This window comes from Cryptotermes secundus, unplaced genomic scaffold (assembly GCF_002891405.2).
Source record: "Cryptotermes secundus unplaced genomic scaffold, Csec_1.0 scaffold132, whole genome shotgun sequence".
NCBI lineage: Eukaryota > Metazoa > Arthropoda > Insecta > Blattodea > Kalotermitidae > Cryptotermes > Cryptotermes secundus.
The window spans coordinates 397,914-416,916 of record NW_019722426.1 but is presented as its reverse complement, the minus strand read 5'-3'; the positions used below and the strand labels follow the sequence as shown (position 1 = coordinate 416,916).

Genomic DNA, 19,003 nt, shown 5'->3' with positions numbered 1-19,003 from the left:
ACAATATAAATTAAAATTCATTCACTACACTAACATCATGACGAAACTTTGCAAAATAGATACCCTTCAGGGTGTCTTCTAGTCCGCCCGACGGTAGAGGATAAGAGGCCAAACGGAACACAGGACAGAGCAGATCAGAAAAGACCGGAGCGGAGGCCAGATCAGAGACGATGGGTTGGTCAAGTCAAATCGTCTGTAAGACGGTATTTCAGAGTGCCTGTAGTGACTGTAAACAACTTATCCAATAATCAGCTTCGTCTAATCCAAAATCCACAATTATTTGTCACGAAACCCCGGACACGTGACAATATAACGTGAGAAACGCAGTTTTGCAATAACCAAGCTTTCTTGTACAATTCCCAAGCCAGAGGCCTCGCTGTTACTGCTAGTACCACCATGTGGATTATTTAATGACGTAAAGGATTTGGAAAGAAGCGGCAGTTGTTTAAACGAGGTAATACGTATTTCGGCATCTGCTTTGAGATACTGAAGAAAACCGTGATGACAGGGGTTGTCCAGACCAGGATTCGTCTATCGAATTCGAGTCTACAACGTTACTGCCACAACTCCATAGGTCAGGGACCTAGCTATTTTCACACGAATTCAGTTACGGCAGTCACCAAAGCTAACTTTACAGTGGAGTTCATAATTCCTGCGGTAATGCAAAGCACTAGGTCTCCACTGCAACAAAGCCAACTGTTTGCTAATAAAAACTCCGTGACCTGTAGTCCGCATGCCAACTATATCGACCGAGCGACTGCCGCTTGTCGGCGAAGTTAGTACCAACTTTTGCTGATAGAGGGTGTCACGTGGTCAACGCAACGAATATCCACGGCCGTTAATTTCGGTTTTCTACACCGGAGCCGCTATTTCCTTGAAATAGCTCCTCAATTATCCTCACGAGGATGAGTGGACGCCGTTCCAGACCCATTACTTCTCAGAAAATAAGGTAGCGCCGGGTATCGAACACGGGACCTCTAGTTCTGTAGGCAGAAACTCTGACCAATAGACCACAGAGGCGGTCAATTGTTTGCTAATACCACCTCGAAAATTTTGTAACAGAAATGAGTATCAGGAAGTTTCCTGGGGTTAAAGGCCGGCCGGAGCGTAAGGCTGACAACTTCACCGCCATCTGTGAGCCGATTATCTAGAGAAAATGTGGGACCGTCGACATCTCACAATCCTACGGGCCTCCACGGCCTGTCACAGGGATAGCTTTATCTTTTTTATACATACATCTACTGTTGTGGATCTAACCATACTACGTGAATTATTCTCCTTCTACCTCGTTAGCAAAATACTGTGATGCATATGCCCTTTGGTAGGCAACGGCTCGGTAAAGGCATTCCTGAAGCTCTCAACAATAGAATGGCATTCTTTGATAAGTAACGGACCAATAACCACGCATTAACAGAAGACGGTGTTTTCCGTGGAGTTCGTGCAGATGAGTTATAAGTGGGCACAGTCAGTCGTAGTTCACACCAGAATTGAAGGAGTACAACGGAGTTAAGTTGGAAGTCAGAATAGTTCCCGTGGAGTGTCCGGTCGGATGAAGATGACAGTGTGTCAGCGATTTGTGAACTGCTGTAACCAGCTGTATACTCGTATAGGCCAAATAATTTCGATCATCATAAAAACCCGCCTTATCAGTCACGCAAACCCCGGACACGTAACAGTACATTCTGAAACATTTTACGCTTAGTAGCTGTGCATCCCAATGAAATACAAACCCAGATTTTATATATACATTATGTAAACTTATAATATGTTTTCATATTTGCAGTTTTCGAGAAAAATTACAAAATTCAATCTGAGATTCATGCAAAACACGCGTTACTTTAAGACGACAACACCAGCTCGTACGTTGAGTAGCTTCAGACAAGAAACACGAAGAAACGCGAATAAGGTCTTCCATGCGTTCACTTTATGCATTCTGTACAAATAAAACTGGTCACGAAAACTGAACTTTTTTCATATGCCACTTTTTAATGTTAATCTTTGGTAGGAAAAAAAACAGAAATATCTCCTGCAGAAAGGTTAACAATTATGTTTAGAAAAACACTATAAACATTCGTAAGTTTTGAGGTTTTCACGGCGATGACTATGAAGAAAGTCGTCTTCTGGGTTTAGGCGCCGTGTATTCTTCGTAGCTACTGTTCTCTGCATTCCAAGCCATTCACCGCTCTGAAGATGGAGGCGATACGTTCCTCCGAAACGTCGGCCAAAACGAAGAATACACGGCGCCTAAACCCAGAAGACGACTTTCTTCACTATAAACATTCGTTCACAAACCATTTGTTAAACACTTCCTCATACAACAAACGCCCTGTATATCACCACGCCTATTTTTTAACACATGATCTACGGCTGGTCTGAAGAGGATATTTCTTATTTTGCAGGCGGTAAGGCGTACGGAGAGGAAGATCCGATGGCTGTGATACCCCGGCCGAGACTTTCGGTCATGTAATAATTACATATGAGTCCATAATGTTCCAAGTTCAGTGTCTGAGGATAATGCGGGGCTTTGTGTGATTGCAGCCGGCGCCAGAAGAGTGAGTGTGTGTGCCCTGTCCATCATTCACACTAACTTCCTGTTCCACTACTTCATACTGTCCCTGGGAAGCCATGTTCAAGTTGTGGTTCGCGAGCCTATGCGACATGTATGGAAATTCCAGTTAGATCCAGTACGGCCAGTTATTGGCTACTGGACCTCTGTAGTTTCCTTTTGCAGTGAGTGGCTGAATAACGTAAACGTCCTACACATTTTTATGTCCTCTAACTACTGCAGGCGGCTGTTTTTTTAATGTTAACTTAACCCTTTAAAGACTAACAGTCTTCTACATAGTAAATAAACATTTAGTTCGTACCTCAGAGGAAACACATTACGCCTCCGCAACAAAGATCAACCGGTTAAAGCTATTTGTGCAAACGATCGCTGTTTATTATAAGGACCATAAGAAACACATTTTGTGAGCGGTAAGCTGAGTTCTAGTATGTCAAATCAGGTGGTACATCTTATTAAATGGTTTTCTGACCAAATTATTGACGATTTCTACATTATATTAGGGAAATTTATGTCAATTTTGACTGCTGTTAAATTAAATTTAAGGAATATAAACCTTGTTTTGAATGATTACAACGTAATTTACGAAATTTTGACCAATAATTATTCCAATTTTCAAGTTAATATAATAACCACATGTCTTTAAACGCTTAATTTCATTTACAGACAAAGTTTGAAATATCAGTAATGACAATACGTTTCCACATCACAGATTCACAAACTGCGTATGATAGCCACGGAAGTGTTGAGCCCTATCCTACGGTCGGGCAAACGCATACTGTTAGGGCTGAATTGTAAAATGCTTCATTGGCGCATGACGTCAATCAAATATCCAGACCAAAAAATGCAAGAGTCTGCTTATGCACTTCCAATAACGTTGTTAACCTCTGAAGTATCCAAGAAAGCAATTACGCCACAGAACAAGTAGAGATGGTTTGGACAAAATCGACATTTTGGGTTTGGGCCTTTGGTATGGGTACCGTCGTTTTCCTCAATACACCTCCTATGCAGATTCACACAGGGAGATGAATTCCATAAATTACTCAAATTTAATCGAATTCGTCAAAACCGGTTTGAAGAAAATCGCCATTTCGTGTTTTGGGGCTCCACTCTTGGAAATAAAATGTTCAGATTCACCTGGCACAAAATTATGACGGGAAAACTTTTAAATGTATAATTTGAATCAGATTCGTCTCACCGTTCAGCCGATAGCAGGGCGCACACACAAATACAGACAGAGAGATGATATTCCAGAAACGATGTTTTAGTGACGTGTAAACCCGCCAAAATCTCGAAACCTACTTTTGGTGATAGTAATGTATATACTACGTATAAGTAAAACAAACAAACAAGAAATTGTGTATGAAATCACCATACTATCCGTGTGAGTGCCCCACCCCTCCCTCCTTTGCACCTTTCAAACCAACTGTCCGATATATATGAAAACTGATGTTAACATTACGAAACTGGATTGTACTTTATAATTTCCTACAATTTATTACAGTAACATTTTTTATTGCTAGTGGTGTGGGACTAAGTCCCTTGTACTGCTGCCACTTCTGGCCTACTGTACCAGCCCCAGATGATAGGTGAGGGTGATTGTGGAGCAGTTGGTGGAATGAAGATCGGCAGGGGAAACCGAAGTACTCGGAGAAAACGTGCCCCAGCGACACTTTGTCCACCACAAATCTCACTTGACCAGACCCGGGATCGAACCCGGGCCGCCACGGTGGGAAGCCAGGGCTAACCGCTTGAGCTATGGCGCGGCCAGTATAGTAACATGGTCGAAGTACCAACCTGTGAGGTCGGAAAGACACTACCGCCACATAATGTAACGTCATGAAATTATGTACAGCATCAGATATTCATATATATGAAAAAAAAATCTGTTGAATTTTTATGTGAAGCAGCAACATGGCGGCTGCATGAAAGCTTCACGGGATGTACACATGAAATATACTCGTATATCGTTTTACTGCAACAGTACTCATGAACTGCCGATCACTGGCCGCGCGGTCTAGGGCATGAACTGTCTTCGCTCGCTCGGAAGCTGGGATCCTGGGTTCCAATCCCATTCAGGGCATTGATGTTTAGTGTGTGTATGCGTTTATTCTGTGTTTGTGTTGTCCTGTGTTCAGGTAGCGGCCTTCGTCGGGCTGATCACTCGCCCAAGGAGTCCTACCGTCCGTGAAAAATGATTACGGACCTGAATAAGAAGAAGAGGCCTGGGCCCTGAATGGGCTGGAAGAGCCATTGGAAAAAAAAGTATTCATGAATTGAAAGGCATAAATATTAAAACTAAAGGCCGTGAGCAAATTATACGATCAAGTTCATAAGACTGTACTAGACATTATGTTGCATTGTATAAAACGCCAGTATTAGGAGTCTTAGTTTGCAGCAAAAGAGATTTCGCAAGGTGTCTGGAAGTAAACCACCAACAAAAAACTTTTATTTATACAAGTCGTATAAATTGATTGATCAGACTGACTGCATCTGTGAATGATAAAGCCCTGGGAGGCGACCAATCATGAAGCTCAGGTGGATAAATCGAGGGGCTTTTCGTTCACTGCTCACACAAATTAACGAGGCATGCTACCCGACACCTAAACATACCAAACACAAGAGTGCACAAAATTCCGTGGGAACGTTTGAAATTGTGAAGTTATAAGATAGGCACCAACTGTTGCAACATGTCGCTGCCCTAAAACATTAACTACGCATTTTGCTGTGATTTTCTTTCAAGACTTGGACATTACGAACTTTTACTTGTTCGGCAATCGGTAGGATTTATAAAATGTGATGTAAATCGAGCGGTGATCCGCTACACGGTATGAAGATCACAAGAGCCTGGAAAACACCTTCGACGGTAAGACATTGTTACAAGCCAACTACAAATTTCTCGATAAATAAATTGTGTTTTATCCAGATGTGGTATGACTGAAAGGTAAGAACAACGTTTGGGCACGAGTTCTACATACCAAAACAAGAAAAAATGTCCATATCAACATCTGTCGGGAAACATTTACTTTGTTAAGTTACAGCTGAAAGAATTCATTTATAATATATGATCGAAATGTCTTCCATGAAATTCAGTGCACGTCTCGACATGTCTAGACCGCTGGATCCGTTCAAAGTTGCTGGGGTAGTTTCTGATAGTCCGACAGGCATCCACAATGCGACGGTGAAGTGCCGCTTAGTTGTCAACAGGAACTGCGTACACAAGGGTTTTTTTTGGTGTGCCCATAATTAAAAAATCCAAAGGATTCAAATGTGGTGTGCGTGAAGGCTATGCAGTGGGTCCTCCTCTGCCTACCCATCAGTCACGATAGGCGTTATTCAGAATATCCTGCACAGCACGGCTCGAATGTAGCGAAGCACCATCATGCTTTCTTTCAGGCATAACGAACAAATTAAATGTTTCCGGACACAAGTTGATATGGACATTATTTCTTGTTTTGAGACGAGTACGTGGAACTCGTGCCCACTGTTTCTCGGCAACTTTCAGTTACACCCTGTACACGCTCTATCACATAATACGTATATTTTGTGACTTCCTACGACTTATATTCTTGACATTTTTCTCTCGGGTAAATGCTTGCCTAGATATGCCCAAAATGCATTTAGGCTTTCAAGCCTTAATATAAATTAAAAAGAGTTACATTTTCTTCCGCGGCAGACGACTGACGGCATGGATCTTCACGCCCTTATTAAAGAATACAAAGAGGAATACAGATGATCTTACTTGTGATGTCGAGATTTAATGGTCAAGTTATGGAGACGCTTGGCTCTGGCCTTGTTAGATTGTAGACCGAGCGGTCACTCAAACAAAGAATTCTGTGACGACAACTTCATAGTCGCCAGGCGCCAGACTTATCCCCACACATCACAACCAGCCGGCGCGCATAGGTGTCATTCATATGTAATTTCTCTTGGTCCTGAAGCGTTCCGGTGTAACGGGGCTTTCGGGCTACGCAACTGTCGCTCTCGTGCATTACGCGTGGTCATTGACACCGGTCAAGAATGAGAATAAGAAGGTGTAGGCCTGCTCCAATGTTCAAAATCATTCTATTTAATTTTCCATACTCCACTGGCGAAAACAAAAACAAACTCCGTGGCTTGAGTCCGCAAGCAAACTATATCGACCGAGCGACTGCCGCTTGTCGGCGAAGTTAGTGCCAATATTAGTTAGTTACAATACAAATATGGCGAGAATGCGAAATGTATATATTATTTGATGACTGAAAGTAATAAAATTTGGTTCACGAGACGACTTATAAAGTCTATACTCGTGTAATCCCTTGCGTTAAATCAAGGCACGATGACTGTTTGAGGTTTTTTCTCCGTGGCTTGTAGTCTGCAAGCGAACTATACCGACCAGGTGACAGCCGCTTGTCAGCGAAGTTAGTGCCAACTTTTGCGGATAGAGGGTGTCGCGTGGTCAGCGCAACAGATCCCCACGGCCGTTAATTTCGGTTTTCTAGACCGGAGCCTCTATTTCCTTGAAATAACTCCTCAATTATCCTAACGAGACTGATTGCACCCCGTTCAAGACCCACTACTCAGATAATCTGGTAATGCCGGGAATCGAACCCCGGACCTCTGGGTCTGTAGCTAGGAACTCTGACCACTAGACAACAGAAGGGGCCTATACTCCACTGGCTCTGCTATTAATTTATCGCAGACAAAAGTGTATTGTTGCAGCTGCAATCTGACAACAAACAATCATAAATACTTTCATGCCTTTATATTAAATTATTCAAATTGAAACGTGTTTCAAAAGTTACATATTTATCAATTTCATGCTATGAAATTTTTGTACTAAGAGCCATTTCTTCACTTTTATTTCCAGCTGGAAGATCAAGAGGGAAACTGCAGGAGATAACATTAAGTTGCATGTGAAGGAGAGGAGAGATGGATAATCTGACTCTGGGTCGTGTCCAACGGTGGGTTTTCCTGTTAGCAATGCTGACCCTTCGGATTTCGCTATCATAACCACTGTAGAGGGGGGTGGGTGGAAATATTCAATGTAAAGTAAGGCTTTTATTGAACCGATATGAACTGAAACTGAATGATTTTCACACAAGTCGGATGATAAGCTTTGGAGAGGAAACACGAGTATATGGATGGATGGCTGAACACGCGGACACATCCTTATCATTCGTGTATTTTATAAAACAGGTGTAAAGAACATATAAACAATTGTAATTGTCTACAATAAATAAAGGACATACTCGCAGACACTACTTCCATCAATTGAACCAAACTGAGTTGGCTTTTACATGAAGACGGAGGCAAAATGCAGTCTCCGAAACGTTCCGTTCTAAATAAAAACAGGACGAAGGATAACGTCCAAAAACGTAATAATTGTATCATTAACGTTGGCGTTTCTGTGTGTTTTCTATAAAATCTGTGCGTTTTCTATAAAACAACGGGGCATATAAAACATGCATCACTACTCAATTAGCTTCGGCGAATGTCTTCAAGTATTCGGTGCGCCCTTCGCGCCGGTGGAACAATAATGACTAAGGGTGCTCGAGATAAAAGCGCTGAGGAGAACATCAGAACATAGCAGTCATGAAGCAATAGAGAATTTCGGACAATCAAATCACATAATGTGGAGCTCCATAAAGAGGTGGTTAAAACAGGAAGGACGAAACACAGACAACTCGTCTGAGAAAAGAATTCGAAATTTTGGTCTGAAATAGCAAAAATAAATCGCATCTTATGAGCACAGGTAAAAAGTAAAAAAGTACAGCTATCCCTGCACCAGGCCATGAAGACCCATTGGGTTCTGGGAGACGTTGAGGGTCCCACATTATCTAAGACAATCGGCTGTCAGCCTTACGCGCCGGCCGCGCTTTACTCCCCAGGAAATATTTAATTAATTCTTGGCACTCATTTCTGTTAGAGGCTGAGTCGACCCCAGGACCATAGTGCGGCTGGAAGGATTAGGTCAACTGAAAAAAAAATCCAATGGCCTCATCGGGACTTGAACCCGCGACCTTCCGGCTTGTAGCATAGCCCCTCAACCAACTACTTTACCGCGTGCCTCCATGAGCACGGGTAGGAATATAATATTAAAAAGTGGTTGAGAAACAGTATTTGGACTGGGTTCAATTGATTAAAGGGTGCATGGCCTTGTGAAGCCGGTAACGAACGTCCCAATCCAGTAAATATAACTGATTTCTATCATATATGTGACTACCAGGGCCGCCTATGTGGTCTAGTGGTCAGAGTTCCTGGCTACAGACTCAGAGGTCCCGGGTTCGATTCCCGGCGCTACCAGATTTTCTTGGAAGCAGTGGGTCTGGAACGGGGTTCACTCAACTTCGTGATGATAACCGAGGAGCTATTTCAAGAAAACAGCGGCTCCGGTCTAGAAAACCGAGATTAACGGCCGTAAGAATCCGTTGCGCTGACCACGCGACAGCCTCTATCCGCTAAAGTTGGCACTAACTTCGACGACAAACGCTGGTCGCTCGGTCGGTATAGTTCGTTTGCGGACTAAAGTTCACGGAGTTTGTTCTTTTATGTGACTACTAAATTCTCAAAAATTAGTTCCTATGGTTTGAGAAGCACTGCCCTAAACAATCCACATTCTCCAACGCAAACTACTGAAACTTTCAGCTACAAACGAACCTATTTGGATCTTAAGTCCCTTCAGCGTATAAGGAGCCAACATGTATTAATGTGGAACGAACAGGAAGGAGCCAGTTGCCCTGGACCGGCAGGCCGGCGCCTCTGATGAGAGGTTTCGAATAGATTCCTCTGGGGATTAAGAGGTTCCGTTAACACTTACCGCAGACTGGTCAGTCAGACTCCTTCACGTCTCTCATCTGTACTTGAACCACTAGAGCGCTATCGTGCTAGCAGTTATTCCAGCCGTAACGTAACGTTGAGTCGCACAGATCTAGCACGACGATGCAATGCTATACAGAGCCAAAGGATGCGCAAGACGTCTCTCTCCGCCTACTGCTACCGTGCAGATTCTAATCGCATCGACTTTATCGTTACGCTGTTTAACCTGTTCCATCTAAAACGTATTTAACCGGAAGCTGTTTAAACAGGCATCATTTCAAAATGTGTAATAGAGACTTACATTTTTTTTTAATTTCCTAAGCCACAGCAAACGTTAAAAATGGCGTCCACGAGTTTATTTAAATAAATTAACATGTCGTGTATTGTTCACAAAGGAAAATATCAATTTAATTCGAAGAATGGTTCCAATTAAATTTGCAACAACTCCTTCAACTTCAAAACGACTGTACAGTTTCGCTGAACATTACTCTCTCTCTCTCTTTCTCTCTCTCTCGCAATGTTTAATCGTGTTACAAAGCCTAGATCCTTGAAGGACAGCTGGCGCCGTATTCCGCACATAACTATGGCTATTCATCGTTTATTCCCTGTCATTTATCGTACGTTACGGACGGTCTCCTAGCTCCTCGAGAAAGTTCTACGAGTCCACCCGCTGAACATCGTACACATTTGTTAACCCTTTGTCTTGACAGCAATTCAACTGTCCCTACCAAATTTTAATTCCAACTCAATGTTTGATCAAAATTGTGAGTTTTCGTTTCTCTTAATTCATGCAGGGCTTAAGCAGGCAAACAGACAAAAAGTATGCGGTCTTCGCCAGAAGTTTTTTTAAAAAACTAAATAGAAATAAATTGTTTTTATTTCACATCTTTAGTGAACTCTTACTGAACGTTCGTAACTATGTGTGGCTCAAATTCACCTTCTGGGTTCGCATTTAGTACACCGCAGAGACAACGGGAAATAAGAACAGGGATTTTTACCCCCGTAACTGGCCGACGTAAGTGCGCTTCAGCAAACAAATACCCTTTTCGCGTTCTAAAACCGAAACGATATAACCAGAAAAAAAACGTCATGTTACGTCACATCTTATCTACTCCTTACAGACATGGCGCCGTATGGTGGGTGGGTGGTCGGTCGGATTGCTGCTGGCACTCGCCAGCACAGTCATTCCTCGCTTCAGGTTTCCTGGAGATCCATGTCCAAGATTTATGTTCTCTCCTAGACATGTGCGTGTTTAGAAATGGGGCCTCCCCTTCGGCGAGGGAGGGGCCGATCTGTCTATGTAGGCGCTACGTTTGTTGCACCATAGTTACGGCACGAGTATATTCGCGCTGTTACAGCATACAGGTCTCTACGGACTCTGTGCACCTTTTGTAACTGCAGTATGCTAATGGTCGTTTTATGCCTGAGTATGCCTTGTACGGTCCCCTAGAACAGGACCACGGAGGCGGGAAGTAAGGATACCGGGAAGAGAGAAGGGCTATATCCTGTAATCTCAGAACCTGCATTACTCGTATGTTCACATTATATGGACGCCTTTCAGCTATTTGTTATCTCCCCCCCCACTCACCTCGATCACTTGCTGGAGATCTCTTACGTATACTCCCTCTGTCTCCACAATCTCCATGACGACACGGTCCATGTAGTTGAGATGAGGGTCGCAGTAGCGGGGCCGACCTGGCGGGGGACACGGGGAACTGATGTAGCTGCAGGGGCTACACACGCCGCTGTCACCGGACCCTGGAAAACCGAACATATAGACATAGGTGAGGGAAATATTTCGGTCTGACCATACCGTTAACTTGATTGAGGCATTATGCTACAAGCCGGAAGGTCGCGGGTTCAAGTTCAATTGACCTAATCCTTCCAAACGCACTACGGCTCTGGGGCCGACTCAGCCTCTTAACAGAAATGAGTACCAGGAATCTTTCTGGGGAGTAAAACGCGACCGGCGCGTAAGCCTGACAACATTACCGCCATCTGACAGCCGATTGTCTAGAGAAAATGTGGAAGCCTCCATGTCTCACAATTCTATTGGCCTTCACGGCCTGTTACAGGGATAGCTTTACCTTTCACCCTACTGTTAACTAAATTACAGATATTATTGGAAATTTTATCTGACTTGGAACAAACACGGTTTCCTTCTTTGCGATTTTACATTCCTTGTTGGTCTGAATTTTCAGTTATCAGTTATGCAATTCTTGTAGCTGGTATTTAAATTTTGCACGTGTAAATCTTACACCTATAGTACACAACCTATATGAATTTCAAAGATATACTACATATGAACCGAATCACATTAACTTTAATTACCCTTTTTGCTTAAATTTCCTTAAAAATTCACCATATCTCAAAATAAGTACGCTTCCTAGGAGAGAACAGTGCGGACGCGTGTCAGGTGTCGCTCCATAAAGCAGTGCTTATAGCTGAAAGGGAAGACAAACCCAAACGTACAAGTCGAATTAAGCAGCTGTACAACACGCAGATTCAATCCGACGTGCATACAACTAACTCAGCGCAAAAAGATTCCGCAGAGCGAGTGACGTTCCCAATCGGGAACGAAACTGGGACAGCTCCAGCCATGCTCAATCAGCCTCCTCTACAGACCGGGCCAGCTCCAGCTATGCTCAATCAGCCTCCTCTACAGGCCAGCACCAGCCATGCACAGTCAGCCTCCTCTACGGGCCAGCACCAGCCATGCATAGTCAGCCTCCTCTACAGACCGGGCCAGCTCCAGCCATGCACAGTCAGCCTCCTCTACAGGCCAGCACCAGCCATGCACAGTCAGCCTCCTCTACAGACCGGGCCAGCTCCAGCCATGCACAGTCAGCCTCCTCTACGGGCCAGCACCAGCCATGCATAGTCAGCCTCCTCTACAGACCGGGCCAGCTCCAGCCATGCACAGTCAGCCTCCTCTACAGGCCAGCACCAGCCATGCACAGTCAGCCTCCTCTACAGACCGGGCCAGCTCCAGCCATGCACAGTCAGCCTCCTCTACGGGCCAGCACCAGCCATGCATAGTCAGCCTCCTCTACAGACCGGGCCAGCTCCAGCCATGCACAGTCAGCCTCCTCTACAGGCCAGCACCAGCCATGCACAGTCAGCCTCCTCTACAGACCGGGCCAGCTCCAGCCATGCACAGTCAGCCTCCTCTACAGACCACGCCAAACCAACCACAAACATCGCAGGCCTATTACAATCAACCAAACCAATGGTCATACAACTTACGATTTCCGCCGATAAGGACGAACCAGATAACAACAAATCAAGCACACCTACCGCAACCCAATCAACAAATTCACCATCAGCTACAACCGACATATGCGTTAACACCAGCACGAACCAGATTTCTTCATCAACACAACCCAACACATACAATCGTAGAAGTGATACTACTTCGTACAGCGAAGACGACCTAAACATGAGTGAAGAAGACAGCTTCAACAAACATAAATGCAAAACAGAGTAACAAACGAAAAAGAATAAACTACCAAACACCTGCCGAAATTGCAGAGCAAATCCAGACTACTAACAGATTTGACTCTCTTAGTGAACTACCCCGCGATTACAACCAAAACAGGTAACCACCAACCTCAAAGAATCCTGATATCCCAAACCACCACCTATCTGCATTTACGGGGTGAATAACTTCAAAGCAATGCTAAATATCCAACACGTTAGGGAGGAAAAAATCATACATCACACGTACCAACCGAAACAGGAAAGAGCGTACAGAATAGTAATTCGCGATCTGCATCACTCTATATCAATACCCGACATAACAGAAGAATTAAACAAGAAAGGGCATAAAGTAAGAAACATGAGAAACGTAAAACATAGAGTCAGCAAAGAAGTCTCTTCTTTGTTCACTTGGAACCACAAAGCAACAACAAAGAAATTTACAACTTAGAATTTTTGCTAAACTGCAAAATTCGTATTGAACCGCCCAGACGCAAAAACACTATTGTACAATGCACAAGATGCCAAGACTATGGTCATTCAAGAAAATGTTGTACCAAGACATTCAACTGTGTCAAATGTAGTGGACCGCATGACACACAATCCTGTATAAAACCCAGAGACACCCCAGCTAAATGTGTCCTTTGCAACAGAAATCATCCTGCTAATTACAAAGGCTGCACCGAATACCGTGATCTAATTAATTCAAGAAACAAAGATAATCCCAAAAGAATCAATACACCTCAACAAGCCACAAACTACGTACGTCAAAATATAAGTTATTCACAAGCAGCAACTGAAAGCCCAGCGACTCACCAAACCAACAACAGTCCCGCAGATATCGCAAGTCAGCTTACAGTGTTTCTCAACGAATTTAAAAACATGTTCAACCACCTTCACAACCAAAACACTATGATATTAACCATGCTAACCACTATTATAAACAAACAGCGAAAACAGTAATGATAGCAGAATAGAATCCCAACGGGATAAACAACCATATTGAAGAAATTACTGTATTTCTAAAACCAAATAAAATAGACATCCTACTCATGTCAGAAAGCCATACTACTGAACGAAGCGTCATCAAAATACCTTATTATACAACCTACTATGCCAACCACCCTGATGGGACAGCCCACGCAGGTTCAGCTCTAATTATCAAAACAAAGTTGAAACACTGCGCAACAGAACCATATATCACGAACAAAATAGAAAGCGCAATAATACAGCTAGAATCCATGGCCCGACCTATGGTCATCGCTGCAATATACGGCCCCCCAAGACATGCGATCTCCCATCAAGAATACGAAGATTTCCTGCTCAAACTTGGTTCACACTACCTAGCGGCGGGCGACTGGAACGCCAAACACACTGCATGGGGCTCCAGACTGATCACACCTAAGGGTAGAAATCTGCTGAATGCTATATAACAAAATAACCTGAACTACATATCAACAGGAGAGCCAACATATTGGCCTACTGATTTAAATAAAACACTGGACCCATTAGACTTTGCAATCACAAAACAAGGTCCACTATACGTTACATACAAATTCTCTATCTGATGGGCCGGGCTGAGCTTCATGCAATGTTTTGACCCAAACCAACCTAAATAAAATTTCCGTAATAACTACCAACATTAATCCAAAACTTCACTGAAATTCGTTTAGTAGTTTCCGACATCGAATATGAGGTGACGGCCGCAAAAGACAGAGACAAATGAAGAAATGAAAAGGAAATTGTGAGAAAAAAGGAGTTATAAATCAGAGAGCAAAAATGGGGGGGGGAGAAAGAAAGAAAGAAAGAAAGAAAGAAAGAAAGAAAGAAAGAAAGAAAGAAAGAAAGAAAGAAAGAAGAAAGAACAGAAGACGGAAGTAATGATAATAAAGACAGAATCCAGACACTGTCCAGTGTTTATTAAGATCCCGGAATTGGATCATGCTGGTTTCTTTCAGACTGCCGAGCGAGAATAGTATGACTATTTATGCGGGATATTAAATTACGTTCTGTATCCTTCCGCTGTCATATTCCCACATACTTCTTCCTTCTCAGTCAACCCATATTTCCATATACGTTCTGTTCTTCACACACACACACACACACACAACATCCTCTTCTGCCGAGCTGCGACATTTCTGGGTCTGTTGCAACAAAGACTCTCTCTGTTTGCAAGATGGCGCCGCGATAAGCCGTTATGACGTCGCTGCGACAAGAATGGCGTCCACTGTTGCAAAGCATGAACCGGATATCATGATGATACGAACAACGTTAACCTCGGCCCAGAGAAGTGGCATCTCCTTCTGACGACCTCGGCTAACTTGGCTGCTGATGACAGCGGCGTCTGCTCTGCACTATACTTGCAACGTCTGCATCGCGAAATTGATCTTGTGTGGTGCTGTGCTTATCTCCATGGATGAGACATCTCAATGTGTATAATGCAAAAAAGTAAAGTGCTTTATTAAATACCACGATATGAAGTGGAACTATAACTTCACTGATCTTAAATTCCTCCTTCCAGCGTCTCCTTGACCTTAACCTTACTCTAGCCTCTGTTGGTACATAATGCCATGCAATCCTCGGCAACCTATTTTTGCACTTTCTATCGACATGGTTGTATCTTTCTATACATCGTCTGTGTTCAGAAAGATGGCAATAGGTCACATTTTTATTAGTTTCGACTTAACGACAAAATTATATACATGTTTCTCTCTTTCGAACAACATTAAAGGCTTCAGTCCAGTCTTCATGGAATGAAAATTAATAAGCATGATAACTAGGCCTTAATTCCACAGTCAACGGTCTTTCAGTTAATGCACGCTTTTCGCCATGATTTCTGACCTAAGCCCTTATTGCCGAGCACAAGATAGGCTTATACACTCGAACGTCGAGGCTGAGTAGTGACCACTACTGCCTCTTATTCCTTTTTCCCCCCTTGGCACTACAGCCCCAGTGGGCCTAGGCCTACCTCCAGGAACTTCTCCGTTCGCTTCGGTTGCCTCTTATTCTTAACATTCAGGAATCCATTCTTCTTCCGTCCTGAAGCAGCTTACTCTCAGGTTGCCACACACTCAGCCGTTCCAGTCAAATGACGTGATAACACACTAACCAGCCCACGACAGATTTTCTCCAAATCCTTCTAAATTCATCATTAACAATCGTCCCCCTGTAATTTATGAAGCTGAAGAAGCAACGTTAAATAAAATACGAAACCATGAGTAGCCGGGGGCACGCGGCAGCGTAGTTAGTTCACGCAATAAGCTACAAGCCGGAAGGTCACGGGTTCGACTCCCGATAAAGCCACTGGATTTTTTTCAATTTACCTAATCCTTCCAGTCGCACTATGGTCCTGGGGTCGATTCAGCTTCTAACAGAAATTTGTACCAGAAATCTACCTGGAGGTAAAGGGCGGCCGGCGCGTAAGGCTGAGCTTACCCCCATCTGCGAGCCGACTGTCTAGAAAATGTGGAAGCCTCAACATCTCACAAACCTACGGGCCTTCATGGCCTGTTACAGGGACAGCTTTACTTTTACCTTTTATCATAAATGTCTTCTTACATGTTATTATAGTTCGGGTTTCACCCACTTGTGTGTGTGTGTGTGTGTGTGTCTAACCGTGTACAGTCGGTTAACAGATTTGAAATTCTAATTTCTACTGTTCGCATTTTCTTCCGTTCCTGCCATCCCAAGCCCATGCTCTGCACAATTTGATTTCCTTACTCATCTGAAGTGATCCACATATTCACAGACGGTTTCTGATTATCACCAAAGATCGTCTAGCACATACGGAATATCTCACTGAGCTGAGTGGCGTAAGCTATAAGCACAACGCATTCAAGTATAACAGTGGACATAGACTCCTGTTATTTTCTGCCTTACATGAGGAAAACAAGAAGGGCATAAGCAGCTCGAATAATTGCGGCCCTATAATGCGCTCGTTCCCTTTCCGAGGGCCGAAAAAAGAGGAAAATAAACAGAACACAAAGGAACGATCTAAACGAATGAAAGAAACAATAATTAAAACGCATTCAAACAAAAGAGAAAACGAAGAAGAGCATAGAGTTTTGGTTTCTGAAAAACGTGTGCAGAATTTAACCACTTACAAAAATTTGACATCTTAATTCCGACCCACCCCATGTGTTCACCTTACCCGTTACCAAGCTGCTAGGGTCATGGATTCAAGGCACTGCTCGCCTACTATGAAACCCGATGGTTCATCACCGTGTCCACAACAAATCCACCACTGGATCTTGTCCTGAGCAAGATGACTCCAGCTGCCAACTGACTCCACATCCTCACGTCCTATTTATTTAGGATTCATTTTAATATTATCATCCTCTCCATCAGTGGTGGAGCGTTCATATTAACCGTGCAAGCCCGGCTAACGCTTTACAAAATGCATAGTATCACTTCAGTGCTACTCCATATATTGGCATGAGAAGCAATCAGATAATGCATCATCTGCCACCTCCTGCTATGGGTATATCAGCAATTTCGTTCAGGCTTACGCTGGTCGTTTGTACGCGCAGGCGCAACTGGAAGATACGCGATGGGAGAGGAGAAAATGCATGATATTCCAAGCTATCATGTTAGCTGGAAAAAAAATGTGAACACACTTAAATGAAACAGCCATTTTTCTTCGAACAGAAGATCCATTATTGCCAATTTAGAAGCGACTCAGTTAGTTATCACTGATGGCAAATGAGAAGAAAATTCTTCACGACTTAAAAAAGATTTTGAACTTTTGTGATTCCTTAATAGATGTTTTCACTGACAAAAATCATTGCATTGAACTGAAGTATAAGGTGTAATAAAAACTTAAACTCATTTGTCGCTAATCATTTTTCCTTGGTATATATTTCTTTCCTATTTTATTCCTTAACCTTCTTGAAACTTAGATCAAATTTGCGTACTTGTTTCGTATGACATACTTACTCGTAAACGTCAAAGTGTTCACGGCCTCCCTCTACCGTGGGATCTGGCTAGCACTTTTGAAAAAGTCACGTCCCGCCACTACCCTCTATGAATATCTCATATTCCCATGCGTGCTACATGTCCCATCCATTTCCTTGTTTTTATCGCACTAATTACATATGATGAACAGTACAAATTATGTTGTTTCTTACGTAATTTTTCCCCACCCTCGTGCTATTTCTGTTTCTTTTGTCAAAGCATTTCATTCAGAAACATAACTTTGACGTACTGTCTTAGTCCTTGATTCCGCGGTCCTGGAGTACCTTGGCCTCCTGCAGCAGCGCAGTCGCAGTTCGACCATACGACTCGAAATCCTAAGCTGCGAAGGGAAACTGGATCGTTCTTGAAAAGCAGTCCAAGTTTCAGAGGCTGGGCATGTGATTAGTGACCGAGAGACTTCAGGGTGGTCCTCCTACACAAATTTCCCAGTTTCCTTGCTGCCTGGTCACGGGATAGAAACTCGTTCGCAGTTGTCACGCGAAGCAATCTTAAGTTTCGGTGTGAAGGAGTATGTATGAGCACTGACAGCGTCAGCGCGACATCAGTTTCTGTATGGGTGTATCCGAAGAACACGCCTCTCTGGTGTCGAGGACTTCCTTTTAAGCCTCAGCACCAATATTGTCTTCCGCAAGGCCATTGATATTCAAATTATTCCTTCTACCCGAATGTCCAGTAGCATGGAAGTAAGAGTTGTGATCGTGTGATCAACCAACTAGAACCCCTACATCCACTTCGAACACTGGTGAGTCGCCCAGCCATATTTACAAAACAGAATTCGGCTTGTGACACTAGGCACTGCTTGGGTCTTCAACGAGTCAACAAGGCACTTCCAACTGTATCTTCGGACAGCCTACACTGTGCTTGCTTCCATAACTTAGCGTACATAATTATATTCAGCGCTATAAGTGAAACTTGGATACAGATGTGATGCTATTATATTTCGACACATACAGGATGTATATATATATATATATATATATATATATATGTGTGTGTGTGTTACAACGCTCTGTGGTTAGATAGATGGGTTCAGTCTGATCATATTTTGTTAACACACCCGTGTCTGGAAACGCTTCCTTTTGGCATTAAGGGTCACAAAAGTTTTTGTATTTGTGCATGCCAGTGGTTCTCAAACGTCTTGGCTGAAGACGCTCTAAGGTTATGCATTACAATTCCAGGCACTCCTTCCAG

The 19,003-nt window shown here is 43.3% G+C and overlaps 1 protein-coding gene across 2 annotated transcripts in view; it reads right to left on the bottom strand.

The window, feature by feature from the left end:
- Nucleotides 1-19,003, bottom strand: part of LOC111861290 — a 350,133-nt gene that overhangs the window by 43,523 nt on the left and 287,607 nt on the right. For both annotated transcript variants that reach the window (XM_023845727.2, XM_023845726.2), the window contains exon 3: nucleotides 10,950-11,119. In XM_023845727.2, the coding sequence (XP_023701495.1) occupies nucleotides 10,950-11,119 (170 nt within the window). The remainder of the gene's footprint in view (nucleotides 1-10,949; nucleotides 11,120-19,003) is intronic.